The 14359-nt window shown below is 43.4% G+C and overlaps 1 protein-coding gene across 3 annotated transcripts in view; it reads right to left on the bottom strand.

Moving 5' to 3' along the window:
* Window positions 1-14359, bottom strand: part of CCDC88C (coiled-coil domain containing 88C) — an 87830-nt gene that overhangs the window by 50050 nt on the left and 23421 nt on the right. For all 3 annotated transcript variants that reach the window (XM_069736812.1, XM_069736801.1, XM_069736820.1), the window contains exons 4-12: window positions 7039-7108; window positions 4912-4970; window positions 4424-4507; window positions 3986-4126; window positions 2308-2492; window positions 2129-2210; window positions 1719-1877; window positions 946-1092; window positions 692-836 (exon numbers count right to left, since the gene is read on the bottom strand). In XM_069736812.1, the coding sequence (XP_069592913.1) occupies window positions 692-836; window positions 946-1092; window positions 1719-1877; window positions 2129-2210; window positions 2308-2492; window positions 3986-4126; window positions 4424-4507; window positions 4912-4970; window positions 7039-7108 (1072 nt within the window). The remainder of the gene's footprint in view (window positions 1-691; window positions 837-945; window positions 1093-1718; window positions 1878-2128; window positions 2211-2307; window positions 2493-3985; window positions 4127-4423; window positions 4508-4911; window positions 4971-7038; window positions 7109-14359) is intronic.

Genomic DNA, 14359 nt, shown 5'->3' on the forward strand with positions numbered 1-14359 from the left:
TTCATTGGTCAAGGCCTCTGTCTGTCATGGAATCAAGTCGCTGATTGGTCTCGCCAGCTGCCTGTCATGGCTGCCGCGACCAATCAGCGACAGCCACAGTCCGATTAGTCCCTCCCCTGCAGTCAGCTCCCGGCGCCCGCTCCATACTCCCCGCAGTCACCGATCACACAGGGTTAATGCCAGCGGTAACAGAGTGAGTAACCCGCGGCATAACCCTGTGTGACCAAGTTTTTACCATTGATGCTGCCTATGCAGCGTCAATAGTAAAAACATCTTATGTTAAAAATAATTTAAAAAAATAAAAAATCATTATATACTCACCTTTCGCGACGCTCCGGTGACCGCTCCATGCAAGCGGCAGGTTCCAGTGCCAAGGATGGTATGGTAGAAGGACCTGCCATGATGTCATGGTCATGTGACCGAACTACAAGGGGCCCTCGGAAGGTGAGTATATGTTTATTTTTTAACCTGTGACATACGTGGCTGGGCAATATACTACGTGGCTCTGTGCTGTAGGGGCTGGGCAATATACTACGTGGGCTGGGCAATATACTACGTGGGCTGGGCAATATACTACGTGGGCTGGGCCATATACTACGTGGACATGCATATTCTAGAATAGCCGATGCGTTAGAATCGGGCCACTATCTAGTTATTACTATAAATAACAAGGTCACCCCGCCATTCTTACCATCAGACAGCTCACTGCTCTTGGACACCTGCTCCAGCTCCCAACCCAGCTGCGTTGACTCGTTCATGCTTTGCTTGTGAGCGATTTCCAGCACCATGTTCTCCTCTAGTAGCTCCTCGATCCGGTTCTTGTCCGAGAATCGGTCCTGGCAACACAGAAGCAGCACGTTATGAGCTATGACTGTCCCATTACCCAGAGTAACCCATTGTGGTGCGGCTTACTGCAGCAGGTACTAAAAGCGTTTTCCCCCTCACCAGCTCCAGGTCGTGGATCTTGGATTTCAGCTGCAGATTGTCCTTCTCGAGCTCGTGCACTTTGTCGGTCCGCGCCCGCGCCGCCTCCAGCTGCTCCTCCAGCAGAGCCTTGGTCTCGATGAGAATCACATTATCTTCTCTCAGCTCCTACACAGCGATGACAGCCGATAAATTATCATAAAGACTGTGTGATATGAAAAGTCCGAAACTCCAGAATTGGCCGCTGCAGGGTCAGTTTACACTCAGTTTCTGGCATTGTATTCAGCTTAAGAACTACAACTCCCCTGCTCCTTCTAGATGGATGCGGCAGACAAACAATCTGATGGCAGATTTTACATTACCATTTTACATTTGTCTTTCATTTGACAATCCAGAACACATTCCTGCCGGTCAAATGGAATTTATACCCCACATGTGCCGTAATAGGCGGTAATATAATAAATGTATGTATTAATCTATACAAAGAATACAGGGAGTCGTCCTGGGTCAGCGCTCCTGCACATAATGTCACATGGGATCAGCGTCGTCTCAGTTTCGCCGCAGCTCTCTACATGTAAAGTTAATGAGTTCACATTTCTCCTCCAAAGAGAAACTGGAAATGTAATCTTTTCCAGCAAAGTTCATTCTCCAGGTGTCACGAAACCTGGCACAGGGCATCAGAAAATGATGCCGGCCCTGAATGAAAAGAGGGATCTACATAGTATGTGACCCCCTCACCACCATAAGCTTATGTAATCGCCTAGAGTTCCCAGACGCAGATATATGTCACCTACGTCCATCCGCGCCTTGTAGAATTCCACGTCGTGAAGTTTCTCTTTGCAGCGGATGAGTTCACTTTCTAGGCGGTCGACTTTGCTGGCCGCTTCCTTCATTGAATCCACCTCATCCCGGTACGTGCGCGCAGTCCGAGCCTCAGCCGCCAACTGGATGTTCTAAGAAATGTCAAAAGGTTAGAGGAAAAAATGTTTTATTTGTGACTTCATGGCTGAGATTTCTGATTGAGTACGGGTTCAAATTAAAGGTGATGTGGTCGCCCACAAGTCGCGGTAAATCGCAGAATTGGGGTTTCCACATGGAAAGAAAGTAGCGCAACTCGCTCGATAATCCCTTATAAATCTGAAGGACCGGATGTCACCAGGAAGCCCCAGTCCAAGCAGATGAAAAAACGTCATTTCTATTTTACCTCCTGTTTGAGCCTCTGAAGCTCCAGGTTCAATCTTTCAACTTCATGTTTAGTGTCCAAGAGAATCTCTGACTTTTCTTCTCTGAGCAGGTAAAGAAAAAAAAAAAGAAAAGATACCTATTTCTTAGAAACCAGAAGATAAAGCAAATGTTCTGCTCAATATAATAAAAATAACTCACAATTCCTGCCGTAGCCGTCGTAATTTCGCTTTGCTGTCTGCGAGTTCCACTGCCAGATGTTGCTTGTCCTCTGTAGAAAAATGGTTGACCACATTTGACGACACATCTGAACTTGAAGACTTGACCGGAGCAGGCGGATTCAGAGACTGGAGATAATCCCTTTCCTGGGTGAGATCGACAATCACCTGAAAGAACAACCATGATATTAATCAGCCATTTCTCCATGACCCTCGACATTGTACCTTGGCACCGGGGCAGATTTCATATTGTCTTTGCTCTCAGTGAAGCTTTTCATGTGCCCAGCGTCACCCCCTTTGTTTAATGTTTTTATCAGCTACCATGAGGAACGAGGCAGGAACCAAAAGGCATTGTCAATTTTCAAGTTGGTTCGGTGACTGTCCTGACAATCTAAACCAGCTAAAGTTGTCAGTCAAGCAGGTACATGCCGTACCTATTAAAATGTTCTGCCAAGCAGAGACAAGCGGCGACATATGCATCAGGCAGACGCTTATCTCCTTAGTGAAAAATAAGGGGCAACCAGTACTTGCTGTAATGAACAGGTGACTACAAATGCAAAATCTGTAATATTGGTCCCCACCTTCTATATAACCGGTGCTCCAAATACAGACAGACTTTTTGAGCCCCCATCATTTACCAGGGCTGGGATGCCCCCCTATATCATTATGACCCTGCTCAAAAGTCTGTGGATCCCATAAAAAAAAAAAAAAAAATCAACACATCTATAAAATATCGAATATACATGGCGACAGCTAAAACTTTTTACTCTGCCAGAAAAGCAAAAAAGTAACTCAGGACTCGAGGAACAGTTTTGCTCTGAGCCCTGGAGACCTGATAATTTCTTGCTCAACTATAAAAAGTCCCCCCCAAAAAAATCTACTTTATTCGCCACCCAGAGACATTTAAATAAACAGACCCCAGGGCGGCTGGCAGAACATCCCATCATGGATCCAATGTCAGATAACGCATTATGAGCTCAGTCTATGGAGCAGAGAATGACCCCCCCCCCATAGCCCAGATTCATTTTGGCTGCTGTTCAAAGAGGACACGTGAGCATCGAGTCCTGCGCCAGAGGTCACCGCCACCAGCGGGAAGAGGTGACGACTGCTCCCTTCCTCCCCAATCACCGGGTGGAAAAAATCAAATCACAGGACGAGCGCATCGTTAGTCCCATGACCCCCTGGAGACAAACATGATATTACACCATCAAAATATGGAGAAAAGGGAACCCCAGGCTGGAAGAAACATGACCTTGACCCAAGAAAAACAACTTGTCGCCCTCAGTGTAGGAATGTGTCCAGCTTTGAGGGACTTGGCTTGTCTGTGGACGCCCATTCAATATCTGTTGTTTGCTGAGGGTGAAGGGCACCATCAATGGAACTTATATCAAACCAAAACTTTCAGGCGTCTGTGTGACCCTCCCCACTAATAAAAATGCCAAAACCTCATCCCTGGCGCCTCACAAATATGGAAGCGCTGCAAAAAAAATCATTAAAGTACGAGTAATGATCTGTTTGGTTCTTATGGACCAGGCTGACACTTGTTTTTAGGATGGAAGTGGGGTTATGCGACTTGTGGATTTATGAGGGGAAGGCGCTAACATCTCGCACCATGAGACACTGCTTCATGGCTATGATTGCACCCGCCACAGGCATCATACCTCTTTATATTCATCCCTCTCATCGAGCAGCCTCCTGAGGTGCAGTGCCATGCTTCGGGACAGCGAGTCCAGCTCCTCAGGGGCCACGTCCGGTACATCCAGCCATTGTAGATCAAACACATTCTCCTGGTTATGGGTCACCTGTCACACAGCGAGATCCACCATTATGAAAAGAAGCACAACTGGCTTCACTTATTGATCTGAGAAAGATGGGCGACAGCGGTACGGTCGCCATGACGGCTCCAACAACAGAGGTCATCCAGCTTTACCGGGCCCTTGAACATTAACCAGTCACCTATATGTCATATTTATTATCGATTACTCAGAGTCTCGTGATCAGTGACCGCTATCATCTGTGTCCATGCTGCGCACATCATAGGCCCGTCTCCAGGACGACTCAATAACCCAATGAATAATAGATGCGGCAGCGAGCGTTACCTCCTGGATGTGCGATACGATTCCCTCCTGTGTCTCGATATCCAGCTGCTTGATCTTCTCAATGTACTCCTCTTTCCTGTCACACTGGAAAGAAAAACAAAAATAATTACATAAAGGCTTTTCTCTCATCTCTTCCAGACTTAAATCTGACAAATGTAACCAGACAGAGGAAACTAGGAAAGCTGTGTGACAGGATGGCGGCCATATTGATTATCACACAACTTTGCTAGAGATGATGCCGGTGGCAGCAGTAACAGGAAGGAACACGATTCAGGTAAGGCAGCCATACTGATTGTAATCCCCCTCATTGTTGTGATCTCAGCTAATTATTGACCCTGACAATACGGATTTTCCCAGCGCTGGAGGCGACACATCCGCTCTGCTGGGACATGTCGATTCTAATCCCACAACGTCTTCCCTCATTATAACACGCCGATAACACGACAGTAATCTCAGCCAAGAGCTGACAACACTGCCCGGAAACCCACCTGTACGGCGCAGCCCAACATCAGCAGCAGAATCTTCTTCACCTCCTCCATACTTCTCCCTGAATGAAACACAAACGTATAGAAATAGATGTGTGTAAAAAATTCTACATCTATGTATGAACCATAAGTGTGTATACTTATGTGTATGGATGTTTGTACAGTCCTGCTCATCATTATTGGCACCTATGAAGTGCAAGTACATCATGTGGAATATCTCCTGACAAAAATGAATCAAGTGAAACGGTTTTCTGTAACGAGCACTCATGTTATATACATAGCATCATAAATGGTAGAGTTGGAAGGGACCTCCTGGGTCAACTGGTACAACCCCCTGCTCAAAGCAGGATTCACTAAATCATCTCAGACAGATGTACAAGATATACAAGAGAGCAAACAAGAATTAAAAACAAACAATGAGGCAAAAAATAGAAAACCCTGACTCTTGCTGTGATCCTGGTATTGGCCCCTTTACATTACAATAGTATGGATACACATTTTGAGTCGCCTGTGGTAATTCACAAATGAGAATCACCTGTTATTAATTGTCAGTGCCCATGTGACATGAATTAGCCAATGAATGATGACTTCAGTCTTTTAAAAAGCCACATGGTCGTCCTTGTTACTTTGTCACAATGGTAAAGACAAAGGAGCTGAGGACATCAAAACTGCAATTATCAGCAATCACAAGACTTCCAAGGGTTATAAGGCCATCTCCAAAGACCTTGGTATTCCAGTTTCAACACTGTGCAATGTTTTTACGAAGTTTGCCAAGAATCGAACCGTCAATAATCTCCCTGGACTTGGGGAAAGAGGAAAATTGACAAGAGAGGTCTTCGAAGATTGGTGCGAATGGTGAAAAAAACAAAACAAAACACCACATCAAACATCTAAGACCTGAAAGCCAACCTAGAACAGTCTGGGGTTATGGTTTCAACAAGTACCATATGCTGCACACTAAACCAGGCAGAGCTGAATGGGCGAAGGCCAAGGAAGAAACCATTGCGGAAGAAAAGACATAAAAAGAAACGACTGCTATTTGTCAAAGAGTACCTTGACAAACCACAATCCTTCTGGGAAAATGTTCTGTGGACAGATGAAAAAAAAATAGAGCTTTTTGGCAATGCAAAGCAACAGTTAGTTCACAGACGGCGCAATGAAGCTTACAAGGGAAAGAACACTCTACCAACAGTTAAGCATGGTGGAGAATCCATGATGCTGTGGAGTTGCATTGCTGTGTCTGGTACTGGAGGCCTTGACCGTATTGCAGGAATCATGAAATCGGAGAATTATCAAGAGATTTTAGAGCTAAAAATCTTGGTTTCAGTCAAAGATCATGGGTCCTCCAACAAAACAATGACCCAGAGCACACATCCAAAAGGTACACAGGAATGGTTGAAAAATAAAAAATGGACTGTTTTAAAATGGCCAGCAATGAGTCCTGACCTCAATCCCATTGAAAATCTTTGGGATGAGCTGAAATTTGCCATTGGGAAAAAGAACCCTGCAAACATTCAAGAGCTTCAACAAACTGCAAAGGAAGAGTGGGAGAAAATACCAGCGGAGAAGTGCAAGAAGCTTATAGATGGCTACAAGAAATGTTTGGAAGCTGTCATCAATGTAAAAGGGCATGCAACCAAGTACTAATTCGGGGCGCCTTTATGCTGCACATGCTGTTTATTCTGTTTCTGCTATGAAGTTGCAACATGTAAGTTGAGAAACAATGTTTTATTGGTGCATTACTGTGGACTAATAATCAAAAATCCTGAGGATGTAACTATGTAACACTTCCATTTATTTCTGAAGATATTGTACAGTCTATGAAAAAAATTAAGGGGTGACAATAATGGTGAGCAGCATGGATACTTGGAAAAAAGTTTTAGGCAGGTGTGAAATAATGATGCAGAGTAAGAATCTTTCACAAATAAAAAAAAATAACCCATCATCATTTCTATCAATTACCAAAATGCAACGTGAAAAAAACAAACCAAAGAGAAATGTGAATCTCATCTATATTGTAATTTACTAAGTATTTCACCTTTGCAAACAAATTTCCACACCTGCCCAAAACGTTTGCACAGTGTTCCACAAACATACGAGATAATGGCACTTCTGAAAAAGATTCTGCACCTGTCAGAGGGTCTTTACCAATCAGCAGAACATTGGGCAAAGTCATCACGATCAGCTGCTGCAGAACTTCCTGGAAAAAAATAAATATAAATATACATATAAAAAACCCCACCTCTTTATTTCCTTTCATTCAGTGGAAATTATAAGAAAAGTCCACTACAAAGTCAGCATGTAATTTGTGCAGATTTTGTAATGAAATGCATTTCTGGTAACTTATGGCGTGCAGTGCAGTTTTCAGGCAGTTAGTTTAGCAAATCTTTGGCGGTTTTTACAAAGATGGTTGCAAAAAAAGAAACAAAAATGATATACTACATACACACACACACTGTCCATCACCAGCAATGCCCCTACCCCTTGAATGCGGGATCGGACCACTATAGGTAAATAGAGCGCTGTGTAATTCACTAATGATGCGGATTCTAGGTGCAGCGAGCGCTGATATCGGGGGGTCTATATGAGGATGAATACACATGGATGTTGCCCGAGGGGTCTAGGCCCCAGTTCTGATCATCAGTCGCACATTCCAGCGTCCCCTCAAGCCTCTGAAGGAATTAGTCACAGCCAATGGAGACGCCTGAATATAAAGAAACAATACAAAAAAAGCAACGGCGAGGAAAGAGCGCTAAATAAACTCCAAAAAGAACAAAACCAGTATGAGCTCATCCGCCCGCATGTTTAACCCATTCACAGCCGAAACGGTAGACCCATCAGCACTGGGATTCAAAACCCTTACACCACCTGGTTCATGAGAAGAGTGACAGAAACTATGTGGAACCATGCATACAGACATTAGCCTTCGGTAAGTGTTCACATTTGGACAGGGAGGTCAGGGACAATCAGATTAATGAGACCACCTTGACGATGGTTGATGGGCTCACACTATTTGGCCAAATTCTGTGCAAAGCGTCTCTCAAATATTTTTCCTAATGTTCAAAAAGCCATTTTGCTATTCATATTTCATGTATTTCAACGTGTTTTGACACGATAGAGTGCAACCTTTCTTTGTATATGTGGAACCAGACGCCACTTTGGTTCTTGTCAGAAGCCCCCTATAGGCACTGTACTGGCAAACATGGGTGCCTAACATCCAGGGAACATGTGTTATTCTAGAAGGATAGATGAAGACCCACCTCTTCCGACAAGCCTACAACCTGCAGTAACCACTGATCGACCAAACCGCTGCATGACCATCTCTATCCTCACCTACTGTATTCTCACCCATCCCTTGTAGATTGTGAGCCCTCGCGGGCAGGGTCCTCATTCCTCCTGTACCAGTTATGACTTGTATTGTTTAAGATTATTGTACTTGTTTTTATTATGTATACCCCTCCTCACATGTAAAGCACCATGGAATAAATGGCGCTATAACAATAAATAATAATAATAATAATAATAATAAAAAAGGATAGAGACTATCCTTTTATTAGTTGTGAGATCGGTCATACATTCTGGATTATCAGTCAGATGTGCGCCGGATTATCAGATGCCAGATGAAACGCATATATACACCGAGGTAGCAGAGCTGAGGACACACGGAGTGTCCCCTTCTTCTGCGGTCCAGTCTGGGTCACTTGGCGAGGATGTCCACCATGCTGTACACTACAGTCACGTGACCCACAGCGCAGTCTTTGTTGCGCTTGACAGGAACCAGTTTTACAACATTAACTCACATTTTTCTTTGTAAGCCGATCCCCCTAAAATAAACAGAAGATATCGACGTCCCAAAGTCCATATCCATAAAAAGACAGCACAGGAAAAACGCACACGACAGCCCCCTGCCCCATAAAGCTGCACCACGCGTTCCCAATCTGTAAACATCCCATAATGCACCACTGACAGGCCGATAGAACGGTGAGGATCCCAGGAAAGCTGGGTGACCACCCCTGCAGGTGGCGCCCGTTAATGGGGCGTTTTTTTGCCTACGGATTTAAGAGGGAGGGAACACAAACAATAATGTAAGTCGGTCCTGGTTCCCACTATAGTGTAAAATTCCCCTAATCCAGCATGTTAGGTGACTTTCACACGTCGTGCATTTTAGAGCAGACTTTCCGCACTTTTGCAGCATTATTATACCAACCGTATGTTGCATTTTTGTTCTTTTTGGTACAACCTGTGTAAATTCACTTTTGTTAGGATTTTTAACTTGCAGCAAACGCCACATGTTGAGGCGGATTTTACCCATTGGGGATCCCAGATCTGCAGGATAAACCGCCATTTTGTTTCATTTTTGTGTGTTTCCATAAAACCAAAAGCAATTATTAAAGTTCAAACATTATGTGCATGAATATTAAATGAATACAATTCCTCCAATCTGGCACTAAATGTGCTGGATTATGATAAATTACAGAATTCCAGAAGAAAGAAGAGTCCCTGTATGCAATTCTGTGATGACAGGACACAATATGGCGGATACACGGCCGGTGGTTTAGTATTGAGGAGACAACCCTGGATTTCAATCTTTCGCCCACAGGAGAACGAGCAGCGAAGAGTTAAATGGATTTATAAATCGCGAGTAAATAATCCGAGTGTTCATCGGCCTCAATAATAGGAGTCAACATGACGCGGACCGGCCAGGGGTGGAGGAGAGTGGTAATGCAGAGGATGATCTCACAGGAAACTGCATAACTAGCAATTCCCTGAATATATTATGGGGCAATTTATAAAGGTACTCAGGATTGCTGTTCCAGAAATAGCGCCACCAACTAACTACAGGTTGTCTCTGGTATTGCAATTCAGCTTCACTGAAGGGGGTTGAGCAGCAGTACCGCACATGACCTGAGGATAAGGGTGGCGCTGCTTTTACTACCCTGTATGAGCCCATAAACTCACAGGATATCCAGAGTTCAAAACTCTCCAGGACCAGGATAGGCGTGCAGGTTATGGCAGACTGTATAGACACAGGGTCCCAAAATCTCCCAGAGCTTTGAATCGCCATTACCTGACACACGAAGGGTTAAAAAAAAAAAAAAAGACTCCAGGTTAAGTTGTGGATCTGATGCCAAGAAAGTACAAAAGGGCAGCTCTTAGAGACGCCTTAAGGACATTTGTTTAATATTACAGCATCATAAAAACTCAACATAATTTATAGAGAGAGCAAACACTGCATAACGAACAGGTCCCACAGCAGCACAGAGTATTTCAGGAGAAAAGCCTACAGATCTGTAGTGGCTGTTATCTAACTAGAAGCACAATTCTTTCAGCAGCACAGGAAAGATATATATCTTGGTACCGTTTTAGCCAGTGGATAGAAAAATATAGAATTGAGAGTCCTCAGTGGTTGATACCTTTTAATGGCTAACTGAAAAGATGGTAACAAATTGCAAGCTTTCGAGACTACGCAGGTCTCTTCATCAGGCAAAGACTAAAGGTACCTTCACACATAACGATATTGTTAACGATATCGTTGCTTTTGGTGACGTTGCAACGATATCGTTAAGGAAATCGCTATGTGTGACAGCGACCAACGATCAGGCCCCTGCTGGGAGATCGTTGGTCGCTGAACAAAGTCCAGAACTTCATTTCGTCGCTGGATCTCCCGTGGACATCGCTGGATCGGCGTGTGTGACACCGATCCAGCGATGTCTTCACTGGTAACCAGGGTAAACATCGGGTAACTAAGCGCAGGGCCGCGCTTAGTAACCCGATGTTTACCCTGGTTACCAGCGTAAAAGTAAACACTACATACTTACCTACCGCTGTCTGTCCCCGGCGCTGTGCTCTGCACTCCTCCTGTACTGGCTGTGAGCGTCGGTCAGCCGGAAAGCAGAGCGGTGACGTCACTGCTCTGCTATCCGGCCGCTGTGCTCACAGCCAGTACAGGAGGAGTGCAGAGAAGCAGAGCGCCGGGGACAGACAGCGTTAGGTAAGTATGTACTGTTTGTTTTTTTTTACTTTTAGGATGGTAACCAGGGTAAACATCGGGTTACTAAGCGCGGCCCTGCGCTTAGTTACCCGATGTTTACCCTGGTTACCGGCATCGTTGGTCGCTGGAGAGCGGTCTGTGTGACAGCTCTCCAGCGACCAAACAGCGACGCTGCAGCGATCCGGATCGTTGTCGGTATCGCTGCAGCGTCGCTTAATGTGAAGGGGCCTTAAAAACAAAATTCTGAAAAAAACACATTTATGCAAAATGCAATAGATAAGACAGGTGACGTGAAGCAGAATTACCATTATGTGAGTGATAAATAGTTATGTCCATAAATATTGGAACAGTTCATAGATAAGGAATGTTTTTATTGTCCTCTGATTGGGGTCTGGTTCTATGTTATGGTAACCCCATACGGCCTGAGAAGCAAATTCCTTAGTTGATGTAAAAAGACATAAATCCATGGGACACATTTATTCCTGCACGGACAGTGTCAAAGGTCATCATCAGCTTATATTCCCAAACTCTTCTGTCTCTCTGAGATTTGAAGTTACCTTTTAATACAAGTAATTTATGTCCATAATGCTATGATCAGGGAGACAAAAATGTATTGCCACAGGTAGATCCATTCTTTTTTCTCCTATTGTATGGAGCGATGAGAGTTCATCCTTGTTCACAGTCTCTGCCCTGTCTCCCCTACATACAGACCCCCAGTTGGACATTTAATACAAATAATTAGGTACACCACATTAGATGTGATGCAGCTGAAAGTACCTGGGATCTTGTAGTCCTGATGTGAATTGGGGATCTTTATCTTGTCAGTGGTCATTATAAATGAACAGGTTTCACATTTTTTCTGATGGCAAGTAAAGGTTCCTGCAGCTGTTGGAGAGGACAGTGAGCTTGTTTTACTTGCATTAAAAGGTAACTTCAAATCTCAGAGAGATAGAAGGGTCTGGGAATATAAGCTGCTGATGACCTTTGAAACTCTCAGTGCAGGAATGAATGTGTTGCATGGATTTATGTCTTTTTACATCAACTAAGGAATTTGCTCCTCAGACCATGTGGGGTCACTATAACAAAGAATCAGACCCCAATCAGAGGACAATAAAACATTCCCACTCCTTATCTTTGAACTGTTCCAATATTTATGGACATAACTGTTTATCACTCACATAATAAGTGATTCAGGATGGGTTTGTAAATAATAAGTCATGTCAGACCAACTTAATTTCCTTCTATAACAGAATCACTGACTGGGTGGATCAAGGAAATGCTGTAGGTATAGTATATCTTGACTTCAGCAAAGCATTTGACAAAGTATCTCACACAATCCTTATCGAAAAAATGACTAAGTATGGAATGGACAAGGCAACTGTTGGGTGGATTCATAACTGGCTCAGTGATCGGACCCAAAGAGTGGTCGTAAATGGCTGCACATCCAGTTGGAAGAATGTCTCAAGTGGGGTACCACAGGGCTCTGTCCTGGGCCCTGTATGGTAAACATCTTTATCAATGATTTAGATGAAGAAATTGAGGGTAAACCGATTACGTTTGGTGATGACATAAAGCTAGGAGGGATAGCTAATACTACAGAAGAGAGAGAGAGGATTAAAAAAAAGATATAAATAAGCTGGAGCAGCAGGCAGCAACTAAAAGAATGGTTTTTAACAGTGAAAAATGCAAAGTACTACATCCTGGCAATACAAATGAAAAAAGCATATACAGAATGGGAGGAATAGGGCTAAACAGCACTAGTGATGAGCGAGTGTACTCGTTGCTCGGGTTTTCCCGACTAGGCTCAGGTGATCTCTGAGTATTTGTTAGTGTTTGGAGATTTAGTTTTCAACGCCTCAGCTGAATGATTTACAGCTACTAGACAGCTTGATTACATGTGGGGATTCCCTAGCAACCAATCATCTAGAGCTACAGGAAGATTCAAAGTAGATTCCCATTTGCTCATGTATGGGGATTTTATAATTTTGAAATAGTTATTAAACCACTGGTAGATATATTGAGTAGACCAAAATATGCTATGACCGGAGTTGCATAAAATATTAATTGCTGGCTCTGATAAAGGAGGGCGACCAGTCACCAGTGGCGAAACAACAAAAAACAATATTAAAGGGGTATGTTTAACCCCTTTACCCCCAAGGGTGGTTTGCACGTTAATGACCAGGCCAATTTTTACAATTCTGACCACTGTCCCTTTATGAGGTTATAACTCCGAAACGCTTCAACGGATCCTGGTGATTCTGACATTGTTTTCTCGTGACATATTGTACTTCATGATAGTGGTAAAATTTCTTTGATAGTACCTGCGTTTGTTTGTGAAAAAAACGGAAATTTGGCGAAAATTTTGAAAATTTCGCAATTTTCAAACTTTGAATTTTTATGCAATTAAATCACAGAGATATGTCACACAAAATACTTAATAAGTAACATTTCCCACATGTCTCCTTTACATCAGCATAATTTTGGAACCAATTTTTTTTTTTGTTAGGGAGTTCTAAGGGTTAAAAGTTGACCAGCAATTTCTCATTTTTACAACACCATTTTTTTTTAGGGACCACGTCTCATTTGAAGTCATTTTGAGGGGTCTATATGATAGAAAATGCCCAAGTGTGACACCATTCTAAAAACTGCACCCCTCAAGGTGCTCAAAACCACATTCAAGAAGTTTATTAACCCTTCAGGTGTTTAATAGGAATTTTTGGAATGTTTAAATAAAAATGAACATTTAACTTTTTTACACAAAAAATTTACTTCAGCTCCAATTTGTTTTATTTTACCAAGGGTAACAGGAGAAATTGGACCCAAAAAGTTGTTGTCCAATTTGTCCTGAGTACGCTGATACCCCATATGTGGCAGTAAACCACTGTTTGGGCGCATGGGAGAGCTCGGAAGGGAAGGAGCGCTATTTGACTTTTCAATGCAAAATTGACAGGAATTGAGATGGGACGCCATGTTGCGTTTGGAGAGCCACTGATGTGCCTAAACATTGAAACCCCCCACAAGTGACACCATTTTGGAAAGTAGACCCCCTAAGGAACTTATCTGGATGTGTGGTGAGCACTTTGACCCACCAAGTGCTTCACAGAAGTTTATAATGCAGAACCGTAAAAATAAAAAATCATATTTTTTCACAAAAATTATATTTTTGCCCCCAATTTTTTATTTTTCCAAGGGTAAGAGAAGAAATTGTACCTCAAAAGTTGTTGTCCAATTTGTCCTGAGTACGCTGATACCCCATATGTGGCAGTAAACCACTGTTTGGGCGCATGGGAGAGCTCGGAAGGGAAGGAGCGCAGTTTGACTTTTCAATGCAAAATTGACAGGAATTGAGATGGGACGCCATGTTGCGTTTGGAGAGCCACTGATGTGCCTAAACATTGAAACCCCCCACAAGTGACACCATTTTGGAAAGTAGACCCCCTAAGGAACTTATCTGGATGT

This window comes from Ranitomeya imitator, chromosome 1 (genome assembly GCF_032444005.1).
Source record: "Ranitomeya imitator isolate aRanImi1 chromosome 1, aRanImi1.pri, whole genome shotgun sequence".
NCBI classification, from domain to species: domain Eukaryota; kingdom Metazoa; phylum Chordata; class Amphibia; order Anura; family Dendrobatidae; genus Ranitomeya; species Ranitomeya imitator.